At 40.0% G+C, this 25,193-nt stretch overlaps 1 protein-coding gene across 16 annotated transcripts in view; it reads right to left on the reverse strand.

Annotated features, from left to right (window-relative positions):
• Nucleotides 1-25,193, reverse strand: part of ARVCF (ARVCF delta catenin family member) — a 537,576-nt gene that overhangs the window by 227,060 nt on the left and 285,323 nt on the right. The window contains exon 1 of one of the 16 annotated variants that reach the window (XM_060785855.2): nt 14,803-14,844. The exons of the other annotated variants lie outside the window; for them this stretch is intronic. Within the exon in view, the coding sequence (XP_060641838.1) occupies nt 14,803-14,829 (27 nt within the window). The 5' untranslated portion in view covers nt 14,830-14,844. Of the gene's footprint in view, nt 1-14,802; nt 14,845-25,193 lie in introns of those variants that run through there. 16 annotated transcript variants of the gene reach the window in all.

Raw genomic sequence — 25,193 nt, forward strand, 5'->3', positions numbered from 1 at the left:
CTTCACGGCACAGAGAGCAGAGCTCTCTAACCTTAATGACATTCCTAGGACAACAGTGCAGATAGGTTAACTGCTTGTACAGTTGCAGCCCTGAGGAGATAGTACAGAAATCCTCTGTGCTCTGTTAACCTCAAGATTTTTTTCCCAATACTGGACTATATGAAGTTTCTTTTCATCCCAATAAGTACAACAAGAGTTTTAGCACTATGTTTCCCATGTACAGGCCCCCATCTCAGAGAGCTCCTTCCCCAAGCAAGATCCTCTGCAGCACAAACAAAAACATCTTCTTGGCCATCCCAAGAGCATCTGGAAGCATTGGCAGAGCCTGCCCACTACAATTCAAATGCTGGCAAAGGCTCAGTTGTACTCTTGAATTACCAGACGCCTTTGTTGTGCACACAGCCACTCCCCTCGAAAACATTTTTCAAGCTTCCTTTCTCTTCTTCCTTTCCCATTCATAGACACTGGCATAACTAGGATGGTTGGAACGCTTTCAGTAGCAGCATTAAGACCCTCTGGAACAAGATTACACAATGCTCTGAGTTGATTTTGCGCATTACAAATCAATTTAAGGCTCCCACTCATGTCAGAGAGAGCTCCCCAGTGCCTCTTAAAAGATCTAAGGCCTACACACACAGCACTGGCTCCATCGCTTCATGTATGAGCAAGACTTGTAATTCCTTTAATCTGGGAAAACAAGAGGGTGAGGATTTGGGGCCAGTTCTCAAGGCCAAATGCAGTGTTTGGGGAATGAACATTTGAGGGCATGAGCATGGAATTTAATATATGCAGAACAAGGGCTCATTTCTTTGACTCTTAGACCGATGGACTGAGAAGTGAATTCAGTTCCTTTCCATTTGTCAGACAACACTTTCTCAATGCACCAGCCTTGGCAATGCGAATAGGCCCCCACAAGGATTGATCCAGCTCAAAGTAAAGGTTTTCCTCCCCATTTAGGGATGTTCTCCTACCTTGAAGCAAGGCTGACAGACAGACCTTTGTAGTCCTATTCTCTCACTAAGCAAAATCAGATAAACCTTTTTCTCTCTTCACATCCTATCAGAATTTGCAGAAATAACATTCTTCAGACATCCCTAACAGGTATTTATTTAACAGTAAACAATGTATATTTACGTGAGTATACATTGTTTACTGTTAAATAAATTCATTCACATGACTTTACTCCCACTGTAAAATACGCCATATCTACAGGGAATTCTCTTCTCCACGAGAGCTGTTTTTATGCATAACCTTTTAGATCGCTGGTATTAGATTCTTACTTTTAAAATCAAAATTGGGTTTCATTTAATCCGTGGTGTAATTCAAGGGCTTGCTTTCAAGGGTTTGTTCCCACACCAGGGTCACATTATGAACAGCCCAAGCCCCAGAACCTAATTGGCAAACATGCATAATTAATAAGTGCCTTGAATGCTCCTTTGCTAAACCAAACTCCACAAGAGTCATAGTCCGTTCAGGCCTCTTTTCAAGAAGTGGGCAATAAAAGGATGGTATAAAACTGCTCAGGATATGAAGATTTTCAGATGATAATGAAAATCACAACCTGCTTATTGCTAGACATTAAAATACACCCAAATAGGCCAACGAGTTATAAACGTGGAAGAAGCAGCAAGTATAAACAACTCATATTTCTGCAGCAATTTACAAACTGCATATGAAATCATTTTCAGCAACTTGAAAAGTTTGCATTGCTCTATAGCCTACTCAGAGTAATTGAAATTGGGGGAAGGGGGATTCTGTATTCTTGAGAGGGACCTTCATGGACAATCACTTCAGCATTAACTTGGACATAACCAAGCAACAACAACAATATACTTTATTATTATTTCTCTTTGAGGGGTCTCAGGATGGATTACAGAGCACAGATATGGCAAACATTTAATGCCATTATACAATTAACAAGGATCTTCCATGCCAAGGAGCTTTGTTGTCCTTAGATGTCCTCCTGATCAAATTGCCTTATAGGCGCCTTTTATTGCCTCCCCGCTTTAAAGCGGTACCTATTTATCTACTCACATTTCTGTTTTCGATCTGCTGGGTGGGCAGGGAGCTGGGGTTGATGGCGGGTGCTCACCCTGACCCAGGCTTGAACTGCCAACCTTTCGATTGGGAGGATTTTCTGCAGCTTAGCAATTTAACCTACTGTGCTAAACCCGGTAGGGGTTTTCTCCATCTTGAACTGCCACAATATCTCTTTCAATGCCTTTCTATCACTCTCTCATAACTCCTCCTGGTTAGCTAAAATATTCTAGTATTTTTGGCCCCATGCTTATCATTTTGGCCCTGTCAACTAAGGGTGATCCATTCCCTTTCCTGAACATAAAAAAGCAATACAGCAACTTGTACGGAGATCTGTTACTTTTTATAACTGTGAATGGATTGCTTACTGTAATTAAATCAAAATGGCAAGGTCACTGAGAATTAGCCATAAAAAATGGTCATTGCTGACTTTAAAGTGCAGAAGAACAGTGCAAGAAGCAAAGGGAAGAACATATTCATGCAGGACAGGGGCTTGTAAAAGTCCATTGACATTCTGATGTGCTCCCATCCCTTGGTAATTCCGTTCTGTGAATTCCAAATTGAATTCAAACGCAGTGCCATGATTCAGAACAAATTAAGGGACTGTAAAAGAATTCAAGGATGAACTCAAACTGACCTCCCAATCGAAAGGCTCCACACTGAGCCAGTGGAATGTAATAGCTCCAGAGAAGCCGATCAACACGCCTGAGATGATGGTCTATGGAAGACGGAAGCAAAATAGGCAACAGGCTGTAAAACAGGATATGCCTCCTACAGCCTGTTTTATATGATGAATTTTCAGATGATTCTTATGTGCCATTCAAAAGGATGGTGCCAACACTTTAAAGGAAAAAAAAAAGATGACCTGTAAAGGGAAGGGCCTGCATCAGACAGCAAAATGTCTCTCGCGAGCACGGTCCTCAGCTCCAATTTCAAGCAAATAATAGTTTGCCCTTACATCTGACTCAGGGAACAGTGGTCTCTCCCTATCGTTCAAACCTGAATTGGAAATAAGGCTGGAGTCACAGTTTGACAATTGAGCTGTAAGGGAAAATTATGGCTTGGTTCGAACAAGGAAGTCAGGGAGGAAATCACAGCCTTGCGGGGGCAGGGGGGCGATTTAAGAATGGCTTAAAAATGAAATATGAGGCATTTCTTCGCTATCTCTCTTCTCTCTTCCCAATATGACAGAAGCAAAATCAGTATTATGTACTATTAGCTCACCTTATCTAGCTGGTGTCCTCAGACCTCACCACTTAACTTCATGAAATGTAATTCCTAGTTGCCTGTAATGACTCTTTTAAAAGCATGTTTCAGCCTAGGATGAATATCTTTACATTGGAACCTAGATATTTCACAAACCAAATTTTAGGGGTTTTAACTACCAGGAGCTCAAAGATTTGTCATTTCTTGACCTAAGTACCCATCAGCTGCCTGGAAAACAGTCCATTTTCCTTCAAATACATTTAGAAGCATAGCACTTCATTGAATGTTCCATTTTAGTGGGCTAAAATGATTTCCAAGGAAGGGAAAAACTTTGTATGAGAATGCGTTCCCCCTCTATCTTATCTGGCAGCATTTCTCTGAAGGCTTCTACTCTTACACCTAGCTAATGCTGCCTTCTCCCAGGGTGATCCTTTGTCAATCAGGGATCATCCAATCCATGCTGAACTTAATGAGAAGTACACATTTGTAACAAAAATTAAAACAAGAAAACAGTCAATAGGGTAATGTTGCAGAATTATTATAGAGATTGTAATAAAAATACAGAGGCAAACCAAGGCAATTAAAAGCTGGGTTGCTCACCAAGTGATTACTCACAATGAAAACAGAATCATGTCCCTGTGTTACAAGGCAAACCGGCTTTTGCCAGGCCATGTGTCATTTCACGGAGGACAAGTGAAACAATGCAGAAGAGTGTAGAAAAGTGACACAAAAGGAATAAAGAACGGCTGCATTTGAAGTATACTGTACCTAACATGTTTTTGCAAAACACTGAGTAGATTGGGCCATGAAAAAGAAATTACTTGGCCAAGGTAGGTGCTAAGCAGCAAAGCAGAATCTTCATAAGGTACCTGACCTATTTTATTTGCCACTCTACAAGAGAATGACAAATATAGCAGGATGTCTCCATATGTCATTTTTATTCATTCACACTTGTTTCTAGGGAGTCCAAAATGCTGCTGTTTGAAGGCGATTAGTGTCCATTTCTTTCTCTGTTGGACCAGGAAGTAATTTCACACACTCATAAAACTCATAACTAGAAAAATACATACCACCTGCATTTTCCAAATTCTATCATCATTTCCCCTGGACTCCTCTGTGTGTGTGTGTGCCTTCAGTTTGAATTGAGACTTTAAAAAACCCATGAATTTCAGAGTGTTTTCTTAGGCAAGAAATACTTAAAAGGTGGTTTGCCAGTTCTTTCCTCTGAAATATAACCCGAAGCCTCTAGAATCTATTTACAGTCTCCCATTCAAGTACTAACGAGGACTGATCCTGCTTAATTTCCAAGATCAGGCAGGATAGGATGTTTTTAAAGAATTTAGGCAACTTCAAGTCTCTCCTATACAAAGGCAGGCAAATATACTCAAACACACATACACCTTTATATATATATATATATATATATATATATATATACTCTTTGCTTTACTCCGGCGCTTTCATCTCAGCTCTCCAAAACTGCTTCAAGAAACCTGATGCATTAATAGAAGTAAATTAAAGGAGTTGGCTAGGCCATACCTAGAAATCTGTAACTCCTCTGAAGTCTTTGGCTGAGGGCCGAACTAGATGGGATGTTGACATGAGCAATTGAATCTCCTAACGAGTTTTTCTTTACTCTAAAGGGGCTATTAATTTGATTGGCAATGTATGCCAGGGAGGACAGAGCTACTGAATCATTGGAAATGAAATATATGTTGGCCATCCATCAACTAATTCAATGGGTCTTCTCTAGTAGGTACTATCAGTAGGATTCAGGTGACCGTTTCCTGTCTTCCTTCAAGAGCAAGTTGTTGATTTTCGCTAAGTAACCCACCCTTTTGGACATTGTATATGTGTCAGCACTGCAGGCCAATCAGAGTGTAGAAGTGCATTTTCACACATTGGTGAGTCTCAAAACATTACTGAATGTTTTGAGACTCACCAATTCAGGTGGGGTATATATATCAAAACACCAAGGCATTACAATCTAATACAGTCTTGTCCAACCTTCACCCATGGGCCACTTATGGCCCAGGATGTCTACAAATACAGCCCAATACAAGATCATAAACTTATGCAAACTATTCAGTAACTCAATTACTTGGTTCTTGAGCACAAACTTTATAGACAATAACAGAATGGACAGGAATAATCAAAGTTATGTTACGTCTACAAATATTGGAGCATTATCTGTAATGTGCATTATAATTGCAAACAGTTGAGCCAGAAGAAACAAAAAATGGTCAAATTGACTAATTAAATAAGGAGCAAGAGGGCTCTGTTGCACTTTATAAAATGAACTGTGAAAAAGAATTCATGTGTGTATTATGTACTAGCCAGGGGTCCTCAAACCTTTTAAACAGAGGGCCAGATCACAGTCCCTCAAACTGTTGGAGGGCCAGATTATAATTTGAAGAAAAAAAACCACAAATGAATTCCTGTGCATACTGCACATATCTTATTTGTAGTGCAAAAAACCCAACTTAAAAACAATACAATAATTAAAATGAAGAACAATTTTAACAAATATAAACTTATTAGTATTTCAGTGGGAAGTGTGGGCCTGCTTTGGGCTGATGAGATAGGATTGTTGTTGTTGTGACTTAGGTTTCAGACTTAGGTTGATCCTGAGTGAGGGCCGGGTAAATGACCTTGGAGGGCCATATCCGGCCCCTGGACTTTAGTTTGAGGACCCCAGTACTAGGCATAGCACCGCTGCGCACTATATGCTCTTGCTATTTGTGACCCAGGATGGCCATGAATGCGGCCCAACATTATTTGTGGACCAGAGCAACTATAAATGGGGCTCAACATAAAACTGTGGCTTCAGTTTTATGTCAATGTGTGATCCAAGACAATTCTTCTTCTTTCAGTGTGGCCCAGGGAAGTCAAAATGCTGGACACCCCTTATCTAATGCTTAGGTACTCAAACTGACCACAAAATTTGGGTTTTTCTAGGCCAGTTTTTCACTACACTTTAGCATTAATTCAGACTATTGTAAAATCCAACTGAGTCACTCTTTTTCTATTGTTGATTCCAGAACTTCTAAAAATGGAGGAGGGCGAAAACATCCTGTACTTCCTTGATCAGTGGTTCCCAACCAATGGTCCATGGACCACCAATGGTCCCCAAGAATGAAAATATAGTCTGCGGTCTTACCATTACTACACCGTTGTCTCAGAACTATGCGGCAACGAGAGCGATTGATCTCACAAAACAATTTTATAGTGCCAAGGCAACGGGGATGTCAGGAGGGGAGAGGCTGACTACCAACAAAAGATTACTACAGCCACATCAGCTCTAGATTATTAAATATGGTTTTCTGTGGGCAAGCAGATTGTGACTACTGGATGGCATATGTTCTGTATCAGAAACTAGAGCTGATGTGGTCTATCCAATGCAATTTTCTGAACCAGCACCCTAAATAACAAAATTGAATCTAAAGTTGACCAAAAACTGATTTGTAACCCTTTTGGTACTAATGTTGGCGAATGGTCCCTGGTCAAAGTGGTCCCTGGTCAAAAAAAGGGTGGGAACCACTGTCCTAGAGAGAGGCATGTGTGATCCATGGAATAAACAAAATGTGCATCCTTTTTTAAAAATTGGTTTTTTTATTTAATTGTTTTATTGTTTTTTCCCCACTCCCACCCTCCCCTCTTTGTACATGCCATTTATACATCAAACTACAGAAGTTACATTTGAAATATCAGTCTCAGTCTTAATTTTTCTACTCCACATCTTAACACATTCTCTAAATAATTCCTAACTGGTTCCCACATCCTCTTAGTTATTGTAACCTTTTCAATTTTATCTATATTATTCCATTTGCAATTTGTTATTTCCACATTTAGCATATTAACTATATAGCTATACCAATTATAAGTGTCCATTTTGTTTTGTCTTTCCAACCCCTCACTAAAACAATTTGTGTGCACGCGATTAATTTGTCAACTAATTTTTCCTTTTGTATATTCTTCACTCCTGCTATCCGTGCATGTAGTATATTTCTATTAATTATTACTATTTGTAAATTTAAAACAAAATGTGCATCCTGACATGTGGGACATCTATATTTATCAACCCTGTCACACACAAGACTCCAAAGGCTTTAGCTACTCATTTTCTTCCTCACAGACTCAGGTGTACATCCTAGCTCTCAGTAATCATGATGACATCCAGACACTAGGTTGGTAATACTACAAAAAAGACACAAAAACTGGTGTATCCTTGGGGCACTATAAAGTATGGATCTCCCCTTTGCCTCAGGAGCTTCACTCCGAAGTATGTGTAGAGGAAGATGCAAAATATAGCAATGCTGAACAGGTAGTGGAAAAGGCAATTTGGTACAGAAGATAAACAGACCTGAGTGCCAGGAACCGAGGAATCTCAATAGTTTCTTCTACCTTGATGTTGTTCCAGCTGGGGAAAGTACATGCTTAAAGCTACACAGGTGCGCTGACAGTAGCATGTGGCCTGCTTTTTACAACCAGCTTCCTGCCTTCTCAATAAGCACTTTTCTGACACACAGCCCTAAGTAGCTGCAGTTCCTGCTTCTAACCAGTGGGCCTGCGATTGAGATGTGTCCTTTCAGCTATAACAGTCAGACATCTTCCATTAATATAAACAACTTCAGTCATTTTTTTAGGCATCATCAGGTTTTCTAAAAACTACGCTTATAGTTGAGAGAGTATGAAGTTTAATTATCAGGATAGAACGGGTGTTTTGTGGCCCTCCAAAACTCAATGCTGATGATCCTTTTCCAAACGGCCCATGATTCTGAACTATTTTAGAAAACAGTATTTTCCCAGTACCATTTTATAGGTTTAAGATACAGTCTGAAGCTCTGAGAAGATAGCGTGAGATAACAAATTGTCATTGCTAGTCCTCAGTGTTTGAAGTTGCTTTAGTCAAAAAACTGTGCTTTAAAAATATTTGTAGTAACTTTCTCACAGCGTCCATTCATATTAGGATTGGATAAGGAAAGTCAATACATGTTTATTGTCTTGTCTTTATATAGTGAAGAAGTAGATATAAATTTTTCTTTCAGGGTGAACATCCTATTTCAAAACTCATAGTCTGAAAAAGCCTGAAGTTCTTTCAATACATAATAAAGAACATCCAAATACTGTCCACATGATAATAAAAATAAGACATTATAATTTTTTTTGTCTTGTTGCATCACACAATCTGTCTGGGCCATTTAATGTTATTAACAGTCAGATAAGCTGTCAAAGTGACTGTATATTTCTTTTCCAAGCAGCCTGAATCAAAATTGTCTGAAGTTATGCTGCGTTTCTATGTTAACAAGAGTCATAAAACAAATTTACAGCAAGTAGAGATTTCATCATTGTTAAACACGAAACATTCATTGTAAAATACTTATCACAGGCTTTTCTCCACTGTAAAAGACACGTCGAGCAGACCTGAATATCTAATTTAGCAGGAGGAAAAAAAGGGAATCCATATAAGTTGAAGCTGATACATGTTGCTGCTTCATTTCTCTTAACAATAATTCCACAGCTGTCTGTCATCTAGTATTAGGAGACTTTGTTCAAAATCTCAAGCTGTAAATGGCTGAATTCTTTCTCAAGTTTGGGAGAATCCTTTCAGAGACATCTTTCTGGACATAATGAATGAAAATTGGAAATACTGCCGTATTTCACCTCCTACCTAAAAAGGGATACCAACTCCTTAAAGCAGGGGTCCCCAAACTAAGGCCCCGGGGCCGGATACGGCCCTCCAAGGTCATTTACCCAGCCCTCACTCAGGGTCAACCGAAGCCTGAAACGACTTGAAAGCACACAACAACAACAACAATCCTATCTCATCAGCCAAAAGCTGGTCCACACTTCCCACTGAAATACTAATAAGTTTATATTTTAAAAAATTGTTCTTCATTTTAAGTATTGTATTGTTTTTAAGTGTTTTTTGAACGACAAATAAGATGTGCAGTGTGCATAGGAATTCACTAAAGTTTTTTTAAAAAATTATAATCTGGCCGTCCAACAGTTTGTGGAACTGTGACCTGGTCCTCTTAAAAAGTTTGAGGACCCCTGCCTTAAAGAAAGCAGTTCCCCAACTTAACCAGCTGACGTCAGAGTATATTCCTACCAAAATGATGAAATCTAACCAACACTGGTGAGCTCCCATACCTTCCCATGAAAAATAGTGAGATTCCAGCTTGTTGGAAAAGAGATATAGAGGTACCAGTTTTTTAAAGGCTAATCCAATGACCTTGGAAACTATAACAGCCTGCTGTCAGTTGTGGAGCTGCGGTAGCACATTGGGTTAAACTGCTAGCTGCAGGAAATCTGTTGACCAGAAGGTCAGCAGTTCGAAGTCACGAGTCAGGGTGAGCTCCCGGCTGTCAGCTGTCAGTCTTAACTTCTGTCTACCAGTTCAAAAAGCATGTAATGTGAGTAGATCAATAGGTACCACCTTGGTACCTATTGATCTACTCACATTACATGCAGTTCAAAAGCATGTAATGTGAGTAGATCAATAGGTACCACCTTGGTGGGGAGGTAAAAGGGTGCCCCATGCAGGAATGTTGGCAACACAGAAGAGTCTGTGGGCAATAGGCTCCTCGGCATGGAAAAATGGAAGAAGAGCACCTCTCATGGCCGGAGTTGAGCATCACCTCCAGACATTGGAAATTGAAGGGGGAGGCCTTTCCCTCTGTCTGTGCATGTCATTCATTGTGTAAAAAGGCATTGAATGTTTGCCTTATATGTGTGAAACAGTAATCCACTCTGAGTCCCTCCGGGGAGATAAAGCGGAATATAAATAAAGTGTATTATTATTATTATTATTATTATTATTATTATTATTTACAAATCTCCAAACATTTTTTTCTGGTCTCTGGCATACTTCAACTGGGGACCTCTTTGGTGCCTTGCTACCTGCTTAAAAACACTCAGGGCCTCTGATGGGAAGATTTACACCACTTCCATGGATCTGAAAGTAGAATTTGGTTTGATCCCAAGCCTTAAACTACTGCAGAAATTGGATACTGCTCTTTCCAGTAAAAGGCTGTTCTTTCTCATAAAGGCTTTGATGATAATTACATTCCAAATTTGATGTGACATTTGGGGTCAGCTCGCTGAATATATTTCTGTACGGTGAGGTTCCTGTTGTCTCATTTGAATGGAGGAGTAATTACGCCATCAGAATATGCTCACAACCTTTGGGGTAGGAAAATCCATGTTTTACCTTATGCTGACAACATATTTTATCACATTTCTATACAACAAAGACAATGAACTAAAAACTATGAAAAATGAAATAGTTTGGTGTCTTGGGAAAAAATATAAAAACACTGCAGCTCTTCCATGTATCTTGTAGTTCCCACCTCCAGTTCAACTGGGGAAATGAACTGTTATCCATATGCCTGGCACTGATTCAATGGGTCCATTTGGAAGGGAGAAAGTGAAAACTTATTCCAAAACAAAAGAGGTAAGTTGGGGTCGGGCATTGGAAAGTTACTCACCCGCTACCCTCAGAGATTTCTTTGCCAGTAAAAACAATCATATTTACAATCCTTTTCTTGTAAATAATATGCACTGACCCAGGGAAACTTAAAAATAAGGTAAAAAGACAAGAGGAGACTGTTTCTAAATATCTCTTTGGTCCATTCTGCCCTAAGGTAATGCATAGATTCATGGCAACAGTAAATAGAAAATCTCACTAGGAACTAATGAGACCTAGGCCCCTTCTACAGTACCATATAAAATCCAGATTATCTGCTTTGAATTGAATTATATGACAGTGTAGATTTATATAATTCAGTTCAAAATAGATAATGTGGATTATCTGATTTGATAATCTAGATTATATGGCAGTGTAGAAGGGTCGAAATGCTGCTCCTTTCACTGCTCCTCAGTGCAAAATGGAGCTAACCTGGGCTTGTATATTTGCTGTAGGTCCCACATATTTCGAGAAACCATATCAGTAGCAATATCAAAAAAGCCATATGGAGTAGGAACTGCAGAGTTAGTGCAGTTTGGCACCATTTTAATTGCCATGGCTCTATGCAATGGAATTCCAGGTAACTATAGTCCTATAAGGTCGTTGCCTTGCTCTGCCAAATAGTTCTGGTGCCTCACCACACCACAATTCCCAGGATTCCATAGTCTTGAGACATGGCAGTTAAAGTGAAGTCAAACTGCATTAATTCTACAGTGTAAATTACCCACTGTTGCCTTTCTGCACCCACTTACAGGACTGTAGAGTTCTGCTAGAAGGAATGGGGTCTTGTTCATTTCCATGGGTGTGTTGGTTATAACAACACATTCGGACAAATTGTGCATTTTGCCCAATATTTAATAATAATAATAATAATAATAATAATAATAATAATCTTTATTTATACCCCGCCACCAACTCCCCAATGGGGACTCGGCGCGGCTTACATGAGGCCAAGCCCAAATAACAATTACAATACAGAAAAACCAAAACACAAACTGAAAACGCAAACAATAAACAATTTTCCCTATGCATTTCAACACAATGAGCTACAGGCAATGAACATACTTCGATTGGTCTTTCAATTCATGTATCGCCCCAGGAGGAAACATGTACCCTATACACTCGTGTATAAGTCGAGAAATCTAAGTTTTAAAAATCAACTAAAAAACTGAGTCAATGTGAGTGCAGTGTTCCCTCACTACTTCGCGGTTCGCTTTTTGTGGAATCGCTGTTTCACAGGGTTTTGCCTCCTAGCAACAATGGAGTGTGGAAGGGGGTTTTATCCTCACCCTCAGGAGAGAGGCTGCCAATCATAAAAGAGAGAGAGAGGAGATACAAAGCAATACAAAGCCCCTTCCTTATAGCTAGCAAAAAAAAGTGTGCGGTGCCTTTAAATCTCTCCTCGCTTCTGCCTCACCCTCGGAATGCGATCGATATATATAGTCCCTACTTCGCGGATTTTCACTTTTTGCGGGTGGTCCTGGAACGTAACACCCACAATAAGTGAGGGAACACTGTACTATATTTTAATTGTGACAAAAAATGCACCACCCCCTTCTCTGAGTATAAGAGTGAAGAAAGGTGAGAGTTGAGTCTATTCTGGGAAAAACTTAAAAAAGTACCAGTCCCCTCTTCTCTCTCTGCCATGGTACCACTTTTTGAATGCTGGAAGGAGACGTGGTGGTGGTGGCCATTGGCCCGAGGTGGTATTAATGCTGTTCCCAACCTGCAGAACAACCCTGAACTTATCCACAGGAGATATCAATAGTTTTGGCCCCCAAACCTATCCTTGATTTAAAACCAAGATTGGTATATACATGAGCTTATGTGATATTTCCTTCAAAACTCGGAAACTATCTAATAACCTCCCTGTACCATTCCAAAGATGTAGATCATCAGCCACAGTTTGTTGACATTTTAGTGTTTTGCGATTACTATAAAACACACATGCTTATCCACAAAACACACACTTCAGCAAGAATGTGCAAACAATCATGGCAACTAGATATTGCCTTGAAAAAGTCTACTAAATCAAATTTACCAAGATACAGATTTCCCCCTCCCAGGATGTTTGAGCAGTGAAATCTGGGAGCCCAGGGTTTGAATCGGGAATAGAATTAGAAACCCAATGGGTGACTTTGAGCAGTTCACTCACTCTTAAAATCACCAAACTTTAAGTGATTTAAAATCACTAAACTTTTGCCCACAGAGACGAATGTGGGCAAAACATATGTTTAATAATCATTTTTTATTTACATGTTGTCTTGTTGTTTGTACGCTGGATGTTTGACATCGACAGCTTTGTATTGAGAGTTTCTTATATTTCCTCTATTTCTTTAGCATTATGTTTTGAATGCTGAAAAAGTTTGATTTTTTTTAAGCACAATGGCCACTGAGACGTTTCCGTTCAGCTGGATTTGCTTGGTTTAATTTGAACAGTAAGCTGTGCCCAAGTAAAATGCCAACTGGCCACCTTCCAATTTCTCTGAGAGACAGATAGGAGAAACCTGCTGATGGAAAAAGCAATTTGTAGCTACGGTGTAATGGGGAAACACCAGATCACACCACTGAAGAACCAGTTCAGCCAGGATTACAGAACTGTAATCAACTTGTTGAAAGTGGCTATGAAAAGTAATAAAGAATGAGAATGAGGCCTTGCTGTTTAGGCGCTAGTTGTCCCCAATGCAGCTGGATGAGTCAAATATGGATGGAGACCAACACAACTGCACAACGAATACCAATACCCAGGACAAAGAGGACTCCTGTATGGCACAATGAGAGGAAAATCCGCTAAACTTCAGTGAGTACATTGTCTGCTTCTACAGTGAACAGGACCCGTGAGAGAAGGAAAAGATAATTGTTTCTGGAATGCCCTGTGAAAAAAATAAAACACACATCTTGATGGAAGGCTTCTGACCAGCAGAAAGCAGAGCCATATTGAAATGGATCTGCGTAGAGCTGAAAAGGTAGGCAAAGAGTAGGCATCCCCCTTGAAATCCTGTGGTGGTCTCCTGCAGATTTCTGGGCTTTATAGTTTACTGAGATCCAGGATCTCTTTGGCTGAGCATTTTAAAGGTTCCTCCCTTAAACAACAAGCCCCAGAACTCTGCAGGAAGCAGCCAAAGGATTTCAGATGGGATGCTTGCTCTTAGCCTACTCTGTCAGCTCTAGGGTGATATCATCCTAAGACTGGCTTCACTTGTCCTGTTTGATGGATCAGAACTAGAAATGTTAGCAGCTGCTCCAGGTTCTATATCCGGAAACAGTAAGAGAAATAACTACATTTTCATGTGAAAACACAGGAGCCCCTGGTAGCGCAGTGGGTTAAACCCTTGTGCCGACAGGATTGAAGACGGACAGATCGGAAGTTTGAATCCAAGGAGAATGCGGATGAGCTCCCTCTGTCAGCTCCAGCTCCCCATGCAGGGACATGAGAGAAGCCTCCCACAAGGATGGTAAAACATCAAAACACCCGGGCACCCCCTGGGCAACGTCCTTACAGATGGCCAATTCTCTCACACCAGAAGCAACTTGCAGTTTCTCAAGTCACTCCTGACATGGAAATATATATATATATGTGAAGACAAAGTTTGGCTGATTGATTTTGATCATACATTTGGATTCTTAAAAAATAAGACCACATTTTACCCTTTCTCATTATCTTATCACAGGATGTCTACACCCTACACGACTGGAGAAATTATACTGTTTATCTGGTATTGCACCACTTGATATCTGTCTGGAAGTACCAGTCAGGAATAAAAGGACCAAGGCATTGACATCTCCAGCCCATCATCTGTTCAGATATCAGTCAGCAAGCCAATGCAATAAATAAAAAATAGCTTCCTAAGATGTACGGAGATACTCACAGGAGCACCTCAGCAAGCAAGAGTCCAAATGTGGCAGGCTAGAACCCGGAACATCAATCAGTGGCTGATACTGGATGAGAAACTACCCCTCCCCCTCGGGCACACAGAAGACTGGGTGATTTGAAAGGTGCTGAACAGACTGTGGTCTAGCACTACAAGATGCAGACAAAGTGGAGTCCACAACATGCGAGTGTGGAGAAGAGCAAATTACAGACCACTTACCACAATGCAGTCTGAGCCCTGCCACATACACAATGGAGGACCTTCTTACAGCGACAACAGAGGCACTCCAAGTGGCCAGCTTCTGGTCAGTCAAAGGAAATCTATATATATAAAAATGCTCTGTGCATAATGAGTACCTTAAAAACAAAAGAACCAATGAACGAACGAAATCACACCAAATTTGGCAACAAAACATCTCACAACACAAGGAGTGACCATCACTCAAAAAATTATGATTTTGTCATTTGGGAGTTGTAGTTGCTGGGATTTATAATTCACCTATAATCAAAGAGCATTCTGAACTCCATCAACAATGGAATTAAATCAAACTTGGTACACAGAACTCCCATGACCAACAGAAAATACTGAAAGGGTTTGGTGGGCATTGACCTTGAGTTTTGGAGTTGTCGTTCATAAAAATCCAGAGAGCACTGTGGACTCAAACAATGAAAGATCTAGACCAAACTTGGCACTAATGCTCCATATGCTGAAATATAAACACAGATGGAGTTGGGGGGAAATAGACCTTGAAATCTGGGAGTTGTAGTTACTGGGATTTATAGTTCACCTGCAATCAAAGAGCATTTTGAACCCCAGTAATGATACAATTGGGCCAGACTTCACAAACAGAACCCCCATGACCAACAGAAAATACTGTTGTCTTTAGTAACCCTTCTGACACCCTCTCATAATCCCCCCCAGGGGTCCTGACCCCCAGGTTGAGAAACACTGTAATAGAGGATAACATAGGAATCACTAGACTGGGCCACAGCAACGCGTGGCAGGGCATGGCTAGTTTAGTATAATGCCAAGTTTTTAACTTTGTTTTTGGTTTTTCTATATATTATAACTATATTCTCAATTCGCTTCTGACATGATAAATAAAGAAATACTCTTTCTCCCATACAAAAAGAATTCTTATACTATACTATTACAAAAAACACTTGATAAAAGAGTTTATGAAAGATAGGCCCTTGTTTATTGCTTGCTAAACAACATAATAGATGGTAGCTGGTAACCAAATAGAAAGAGATGCATATTATCACTCCAAAATGTTACTTAGTTTGTAAAATTCAAGTATAAGCTTTGTAACACTTTTGGTAATCTCAAAGGAGAAAAACCACCAACTAATATATGAAGCCTGGAAGTAGAAAATCGGCGAGGAAATCACAATAAAAGGAGAATGGAATGTGCCTTGTAATCAGGCCAAGAGTAGCACAAAATCTCAAAAAAAAGCAAAAATCACCAAGATATATTTCAGTTAAAAACAGGATTCCAACAAAGCACAAGGTTCAGAAAAATCATCAGTGAGAAACCTCTGCTTTTGCCAGCCAAGAAAACCAGAAAAGTTTTTTTTTCCAAAAAATTCACATAACACACATCATGTCCACTAGACTATAATTCATCTGTCAAGGGGATGATAGCAACTATCTGCAGCCTCAGATACACTCCAGAAGCCATTTACTCAAGGCTGAATGAGAAACCAATAGTAGATAGTGCAGCACATGGCAATATGGATTTGTTTGAGCCTCCATCTACACTGACCATTTAATGCAGTTCAAAGCTAGCTTCAAACTATGGCGGCTAGATAAACTCCCACAAAAGCGCACAAAAGAAAGTCCGCACTCTGTGGTTTGTGTCATTATATAGTGGTATAGATTGGTCCAGAAAATTGTTGTGTAGTAAGTACAGGTGTCATTGACTAATTATCAATGGTCAACACACATTTTGGTGCCTCAAATGTTGGCCCTGTTTCTAGGTCTATTTGACCTGCTGATTCTAAAAATGGCACCAATTTTCTCCTATCAGCTTTAGGTTTTGAGATACGGAAATATGCCATCTACCATTCATCATCTGCTCGCCCATAGAAAACCATGCTAATAACCGTATCTAAGAAACTAGAGCTGAGGCAGGCTATCCAATGCAATTTTCTGAATCAGTGCCTCAAATAACCTCAGAGGTAGACTTACAAACCAAGACTCCAAGACATTTTTGTTGGGCTGTGTTTTTTTTGCTATTATTATTATTATTATTATTATTATTATTATTATTATCTTTAATAGGGTTTACATGTGGTTCTTAAACAGTGGGGGCAGGGAAGAAGCAATCTAATCTCAGAAGACTGCATTTACATTAATGCAGCAGCACTACGCTAACAACTATACATGTTCCCATAAGAACAACCAACCCAAGTAGTCCATGGATAAAGGGGTCCAGATCTGGCACACTGGGGAAGCACTGTGTAAATACTTCGCTCACCATCTGTAGTAATTTGGTTTAAGATCCACGGTTTTTATGGTGAATATCTGAAAACATCTCCCCAGAAGAATTTGGTCAGCTCCCCCACCCACATCCATTCCCCATAATTAAATGTTTGCATTTGCCCAAGTCTTCTACAGCAACGCTTTTAGATTCCCAGCAGCCTGCTCAGAGGTCACAAGCTTGCATTATGCACAGCCAGTGAGCCAACCGTGCATTCCAATTGTCTGCTGAGGTTTACAAACAGTAGCTTGATCTTAGAGCACTGCTAAAAAACCAGCTGTTTCTGCACTTTTCAACAGCAAACTCTGCAGCCTCCCAATTCTTGGAACAAAGGCCTATCAGGATGAACACATGGGTGCTGAATGGAATAGTCTCCACTGTGCCCTTCATACAAACAATCCAGCTAATGCTTCTGGAAGCTGAAAGGCAAGCAGTGGATTTACTGTACAGAGTTTGGTCACATACAGTTAAGACTAGCTTTTTTTTTTTAGAAAGGAGAGGATTGGAATCTGCATATTGCATAGCAAAAAATGTCCACCTCCTTCAGTAGTTTGTGTATATGGACATTTAATAATTACATGCCTATGGAAAGGCCACCAACAGTGCATAAGAGGTGCAGTTTCCTCCTGTTATTTCTCTCCAGCACAATGAAGCTTCTTTGTCAAAGGCTTTGTTAACTGAGGCATGCTTGTCTGTGCAAAGTCAAGTGTTCATGCCACAAGAGGGATGAATGGCCTTCAGCAACCTTGTTCTATGAGTTAGATGGTGATGTTATCAATATTTTTTTTCCTGGAGGGGCTTTGGATATCAGCAAGGGGTGAGGGTATCATTTGGTATTTGCTAGGCTTCCAGTGCAAACTAAAAGACAGAGAGAGTATGGTTTTCATGTGTTGATTTTAAGCCATACATGTTTGGTGATATGTGTGCTTTATTCAGTAAGTCAAACATGGAAAATTTACAAAGGAATAAAATGTGACTAGAAAAGAGGAAAGAAAAATACAAGTACTGCTACCTTGACAAGGGAGATTAGGATCTCCCAATCCAAACCTGGCAGATCAAAGGAGTGCCACAGCACCTTTGAAGTCACTTAGGAAAGACTAGGTTTCTGAAGCAACCAAGATTTGCAGGCCACAGAATCATGGATACAGAAATAGCAATTATCAGTTAGTTCCCCTCTTGCCTAAAGGGGAAATTCTTCACCCACCAAGATCAATCTATGCAGATGATGTCAGAGTCGAAATACGTTATCATATCCAAGTACTTTGCCAACTCTTTTGCCACAGGCCTCTTGCAGAAGATAGATTGTCCAAAAGAGCAGAAACAATTAGGCTATTTCTGCACGTTTCTACACTGCCACAAGATGTAGTGATGACTGCTGACTCAGATGGCTTATAAAAAGGAATTAGAAAAAATAATGGCAGTTATGACTACCACTGGCTACTAGTTAAGATGGAACAGAGACAGTGTGCTTGTGTATATCAGTTTCTGGGACACGCACAAAAGAGAGTGGTGTTTATTCACTTCCTGTTGGTGGGCTTTCAATGGGCAAAGGATTGGCCAGTGTGCGAACAACATGCTGGGCCAGAGAAGCCGTTGGTCTGATCCACCTGTTGTTTGATCACAGACATAAATTGTTCTGACCTCCGTTTTTTCAATCCTACCCAACATCACCTGGAATAAATGAATATTCAACTCTATTATGTATCATTGGGTCAAGCAATGCCTGTAGAAAACAGAAGCATCAAAGATGGCTCATTTTGAAACTGTCTCTTGGAAAGACACCAGTAATGTCTTTGTTGGTTTGGCTTTGTCTGCAGCTTTGAAGGAACTTCAAAGGTTTTTCCAGGACAGACAATGTGCATCCTGTGCTCAACAGCTCCTGGGCTAATTTGGAAAGTCCTCTGAAAGCGGATAGTTCAGACTTCTGTGAGAGTGATCCATCCCTTCTTATGCAGCCCCCCAGGAAAGTGGGAAAATGAGATGGAGGGAGGGAAGGGTCACAGAAAGAGAAAGAGGAGGAGGAAGAATGGGTTAACTCTTACCCCATATGACACCAATTTCAGTCCTCTGCATATGGAAACTTCAGTAGATCACATCTCTGACCAAATAAGTATAAGTATTAGGAGTTGAGTGTCTAGATCCAGGAAAGTCATGCTACCCCTCTATTCTGCCTTGATCAGACCATACATGGAATCACACTGCGTCCAATCCTGGGAACCGCAATTTGAGGGAGATCTTGACTCTAAGCTGGAATGTGTCAAGAGGACAACTAAAATGATCAAGGGCTGGAGAACAAGCCCTATGAGGAGCAGCTTAAAGAGCTGGGCATGTTTAGCTTGCAGAAGAGAAGGCTGAGAGGAGACATGATGAGGACCATGTATAAATATGTGAGAAGTCATAGGGAGGAGAGAGCAGGCTTGTTTTCTGCTGCCCTGGAGACTAGGATACGGCACAATTATTTATTTATTTATTTATTTATTTATTTATTTCGGGTACTTTACCCCGCCCTTCTCAACCCACTAAGGGGGACTCAGGGTGGCTTCCAACCGGCATACGTTGATGCCTACAATTCACACAATAAAATACATAATAACAATAATTATAACAATTAAAACATTACATTAATACAATAAAAATACAATAAAAATTTATTTATTTATTTATTTATTTATTTATTTACTTTGCTTATATACCGCAGTTCTCAGCCCGGGGGCGACTCACAGCGGTGTACAACATAGAAAGGACAAGGTTCAAAAATTCAAGACACAATCTAAAATATCAATCTAGCAATAACCAAAAACATCATCATCAAAAACATCAACATCAAAACATCAAAATAAAAAAAAACATCAACATCAAAATGGTGTCAAATTACAGGAAAAGAGATTCCACCTGAACATTAGGAAGAACTTCCTGACTGTGGGAGCTGTTCAGCAGAGGAACTCTCTGCCCCAGAGTGTGGTGGGCTCCTTCTTTGGAGATTTTTAAACAGAGGCTGGATGGCCATCTGTTGGGGGTGTCTTGAATGTGGTTTTCCTGCTTTTTGGCAGAATGGGGTTGGACTGGATGGCCCACGAGGTTTCTTCCAACTCTATGATTCTACGAATAAGACTATCCTTCAAAAAAAAAAAAAGGTTGTCCAATCCTGACACTAGAGCCAGAAAATGGGGGTTGAGTGAATGGCTGGTGAGGCATAAGGATAAGTTCTGCACTCTATTTTTTCCTCTGAAATGAAAATTGTTCTGTCCCCCACTTCTTTTTCAATGGAAATGCTTTACATTCAGTGCACTTAAATTGCACTGGAAGTGTTAGAGCTCTTCTGAAAGGGGAAATTGTTGGAAGAGTCAAATTTTGCACTTCTATCGTGGAAAGCAGCCAAATTGAGTACACATTTAGAAAAGCCAGGAATGTAAGTCAAAGATGACAAAACCTAAATTCTTCTCAGAATCTAGCTCTTTTGAATACAATAAAACTCAACCATAGGAGCAGGGGAAAGGACAATAATTCTCCTTCAACCACTGCCAATTAAAAACATTGCAGTCTCTATAGGTAGGAAATAATATACAAAGATGTAAGACATCACACTTTCCTGTTCTTAACAAGGTGATGAAAAACACTAAATAACATTTACAGCTTTTAAAATAATGGAATTCCAAACCACAGATGCCACAACTCCAGATGTGAAGGTCATCCCTAGCACTTAATGAATAACAGAAACTGAATTGCCTTCTGCCTCTTTTTAATCTCACAATAAAGAGAGGAGGGCTTCAAAATGTCACTTCTTATTTTCTTCATCTGTACTGTCTCTTTGCCCTTTTTCTAAGCCACATTTTCCTTTTGGGATGGAGAGAACTCATGAATGTGGAGTACTGTATTTTCAACATAATTTCAAATGGTCTTCGACTCCACAAATAAACTGTTGCCAAAAACTTAGAATTTGGGAAACAAGGTATGATTTTAAAAAATCATTCAAGTCCCAGTTAATATAAAACCTTGACCTTACTTAATCCATTAGCTGATGTCTGAACTGTCATCATGGTTGAAAAGTTGGGCCACAAAGAACACAGAAACAACAGTGTGATAAAATCACACCATAAAACCGAGAAAAAATATTTGGTATTCAATATAATCCGACTCTTAGCCAATGCCAAGGCAGTCACATGTAGTTTCCACCATGCACCCACTTTAACCATTGGGACACCATTCTAAAATGATCACAAACAAGGGGTGGAGGTGCCTTGCCCCAAAGTCAGCATGAGTTGAGGTGACAAAAGTGTGGAATGCAACTGAAGCCAAGGGAAGGTGAATTTCCTCATCCTTTGCATCAGAGATCTTTCTTCATCTACCTGCACTTCATCAACTACTGAAGCAAAAGAAGACACTACGTAAGATTAATAGAATGGGTTAACAATGCAACAACAATGCAAAGCTGCTTGTTATTAAATCCTCACTGAACGTATCTGTCAAGAGTGTTGAATTTTTCAGAAGAAGAAAACATGAAAAAGCTTCTAATCCAAGGCAGTTTTACATGTGTTTGTGTGATCTCTTTTGAAATGCACCCAGAATACACCGCCTATATTTAGCTCTGTGAATCAACATAGCACCATTAGGAAGCAACAAGCAATATATAGATGTAGATACCAATCTCTCCTGAACTGGTGGGTTCTGGGGGGACAGAGATGCAGAGAAATACCAGAGGAAAAGTTCGTGTAAATTCTCCCTTTGTCCGCACCAGGCTCTCTGCCTGACTCAGGCTTTCCATATCTTGCATTCAGATTACAGTTAATATTTACTGTCCTCCCCCCATTTTCACCAACCTACAACGGCTGCCATCCAGCCACACATGGTGTTCTCATTACAAGCTATGAAATGGCAAAGCCCACATGAAGGGAGGTGACAAACTGACCATGCTGGACATTCAGTGTAACTTTCCACTCGTGTACGTGAATGTAAAAACACTGGTCCAAAGAAATTCAGTAACTCAGCTCAGTGACCCAGCTTCTTGCCAAATCCCAGGACAGAAGTCAGTGACTGTTTTCTTTTGCTATAGTCATTTAACTGATGAACTACTTTGACACAGACACCTCTCATATTGAGAATATTGCCTCTCTATGGAAATCTGTTTTCCCCATCCCAAAACAAAATTTGGAGACAGCTAAAGGAGAGCATATTACAACATGCATAAGCTGTACTTTCCTCAACCTGCTCAGTCACTCTGTCTCAATCTTGTTCTAGAGTTTCTCCAAGAGTCAGAGAGCTTTTTTCTAGATGTCTATATGATACAAGAGGATTGTGTCCATTCTTACAAACTGTGATTAGTGTAAATAAATAAGTATTGCATTGTATCTTTAATCCTCATGTTTACATGTTCTAGGCTATACCTTTCAATGTGAATGACTGTGTGATAGAGCTGAAGTCCAACTCTGTTTGTTACTAACACAATTCCAGGCACGTTGCGAATAACTGTCTCATCCCAAGATCAGCATCTCTTTGTTACAGGCCTCTTTCTTGTGCTGGTGTTTGGGGTCTTTTCAGTGAAATTTGGCATTCTGTCCTCTGTACAGCATGTTTTGTTTCCTTTCAAGGCCGGTCGATGTATGCTTGCAAATGTTTTGCAAAGTTGTTGTGTAGATATGCAAGTCTTTCCAAAGGTAAAACATGGCCCAGGTCCATGCACGTTCCCTCACCAAGGCCAAACATTTATCAAGCTTTTTGCATTGTGCTGTTCAAACGGAAGTCGTCCACACTGTCGATTTTGAAGGCTCTTTTGTTTCCAAGACTTTGTCATTTAGCTTGCTGCCAGTATTTCTTCCCACCAAAGCTTTTATTCTGCCCTGGTTCAGATCTGTAGCTTGGCAACATCTGACTGCCATCACCTCGACAATTTTACATCGTGATTTTCATATTTTAATACACTAACTAAGACGTAGGCTTTTATTTTACTTCTGAGTAAATATGGGTACACTACTTATACAAAAATACTCAACCTATTTCCACTTCTTCTATATTCATATGAAGATTCTACTACTCCAAAATCTTTTGCTGACATTGAGGTGAGAAAATCCTGAAATATCAGTATCGTGCTATAATATCTAATTCATTCAGTGTTAAACTCAGTCAGAAGGCACTCCTATAAGCAATTGAGCTACAAGAAGAAGAAGAAGAAGAAGAAGAAGAAGAAGAAGAAGAGGAGGAGGAGGAGGAGGAGGAGGAGGAGGAGGAGGGAGAAGAAGAAGAAGAAAGATCTCTTATGCTTCAAAACAAGAGCCTATCTAGTCTAATCAACCAATCATTAGATTTATATCAAATAACATCCAAAATCCACAAAGCAATGATACCTTTATTGGGCCAACCACCGGGATTGTGGCGCAGCTGGCTGAGTGTCAGCTGCATTAAGATCACTCTGACCAAAAGGTCATGAGTTCAAAGCCAGCCCGGGCTGGAGTGGGTGTCCAGCCATTGTGTAGCCCGTTGTCGACCTTTGCAACCCGAAAGACAGTTGCATCTGTCAAGTAGGAAACTAAGGTACCACCTTGTGTGGGAGGCTAAATTTAACTAATTTATGAGGCCATAAAGAAAAAAGACTCCAGGGAATGTGGAATGCGGAAGAACTTCATCGGTGTCGTTGATGGACGATGAAAAGCAGCAGCTCCCCTGGCGGCCAGAAAAAAGTTAAATAGCCTCGGCGTATTTGTCTGTTAAATGTTGTTTGTCAAACTGGCATTGAATGTTTGCCATATATGTGTTTACTGTAATCCGCCCTGAGTCCCCTGCGGGGTGAGAAGGGCGGAATATAAGAACTGTAAATATAAATAATAAATAAAATGCACAAAATATATCATGCAAGCTTTAAAGGTGCTAACAAACCATACAGGAAAATAAAAATAAGAGAGTGCAAAAATCCAGGCAATAAAATTTCAGCTCCATTAGCAACAGAAAAAAAAAACTTTCCTTGAGATCCATTCTGTTTATGACCCGGGTGAGGCTAGCTGGCCATTTCTTTAGCAGTGAACACTGATTTTTATTGTTATTTATTTTTTTGTGCTTGACTTTTTTTGTGCCTGTTCCCAAGAATGGGACACAAGATAACTGACAGAAAAAAACTAGAATCCCTCCATTATGTCCTAATCTCTAGAGCAGCAGAACACAAGCTTGTCCACTCCCCATTGCCACATCCTTTCACATAATTAACTGAACTACCTCTTCATGTAGGGCCCAGTTACATAGTTTGGTAATTTTTACTTACTTAGACGATCCCTCGTTGTATGAGGATGATGGCCTTCCAAGTGTAGTGTCTTGATGGTGGGTCCATAGGTGACTGTGGAGCCCTATACAGATGCCCTGATCCTCAAACACTCTCTTTGCTTCATTCGGAAAAATGCTGCACTCTCTGAGCTCAGGCGGTGTTGGATTTCAGTGTCAATGTTGACTTTTGTGGAGAGGTGGCTGCCAAGGTAGCGGAAATTGTCAATATTTTCTAATATTACACCATTCAGCTGTATTTCTGGCATTCCAGAGGGATTGGCTAGTGACTGCTGGAAGAGCACTTTGGTTTTCTCGATGTTCAATGAGAAGCCAAGCTTCTCGTATGCTTTTACAAAGGTTTTTAGAGTGTCTTGTAGGTCATCTTCTGAATGAGCACAAACTATAACATAGTAAGATAGAAGAAATGATGCCTATAACCCACTGTTCAAATACTTCCAACCTTCTGAATGTGCACAAACTATGTTATCATCAGCATGATGAATTTAGTGATACACTATATGAAGAGGTACTTCTTTTTGTCTGTTCTGAATCTGCACCATTCAGCTTCCATGAATGACCCCAAGTTCTGTTATCACAAGGGAGGGAGAAACCATTTCCTATCTATTATAGCCACACAAAGCACAAGCATTTCTTCTCTTCTTCTCTACCTTTCCTGACTCTAATGAGGGCAAATCCAATAAAGAGAAAGACGGTTCTACTCATTAAGCCCAATTGTACCTTTCATTAATGTTATGATTTCTATAGAGTTCTTCTAATGTACAAAAGGCTCTTTCTTTACAAAGCCTGGTATGCAATGGTGATATCTAAAAACTGACAACAAGTCTTGGGTACTATATTTCTTTGACTGAATGTCAGTATTGTTG

The sequence above is a fragment of the Anolis sagrei genome, chromosome X (genome assembly GCF_037176765.1).
Source record: "Anolis sagrei isolate rAnoSag1 chromosome X, rAnoSag1.mat, whole genome shotgun sequence".
NCBI lineage: Eukaryota > Metazoa > Chordata > Lepidosauria > Squamata > Dactyloidae > Anolis > Anolis sagrei.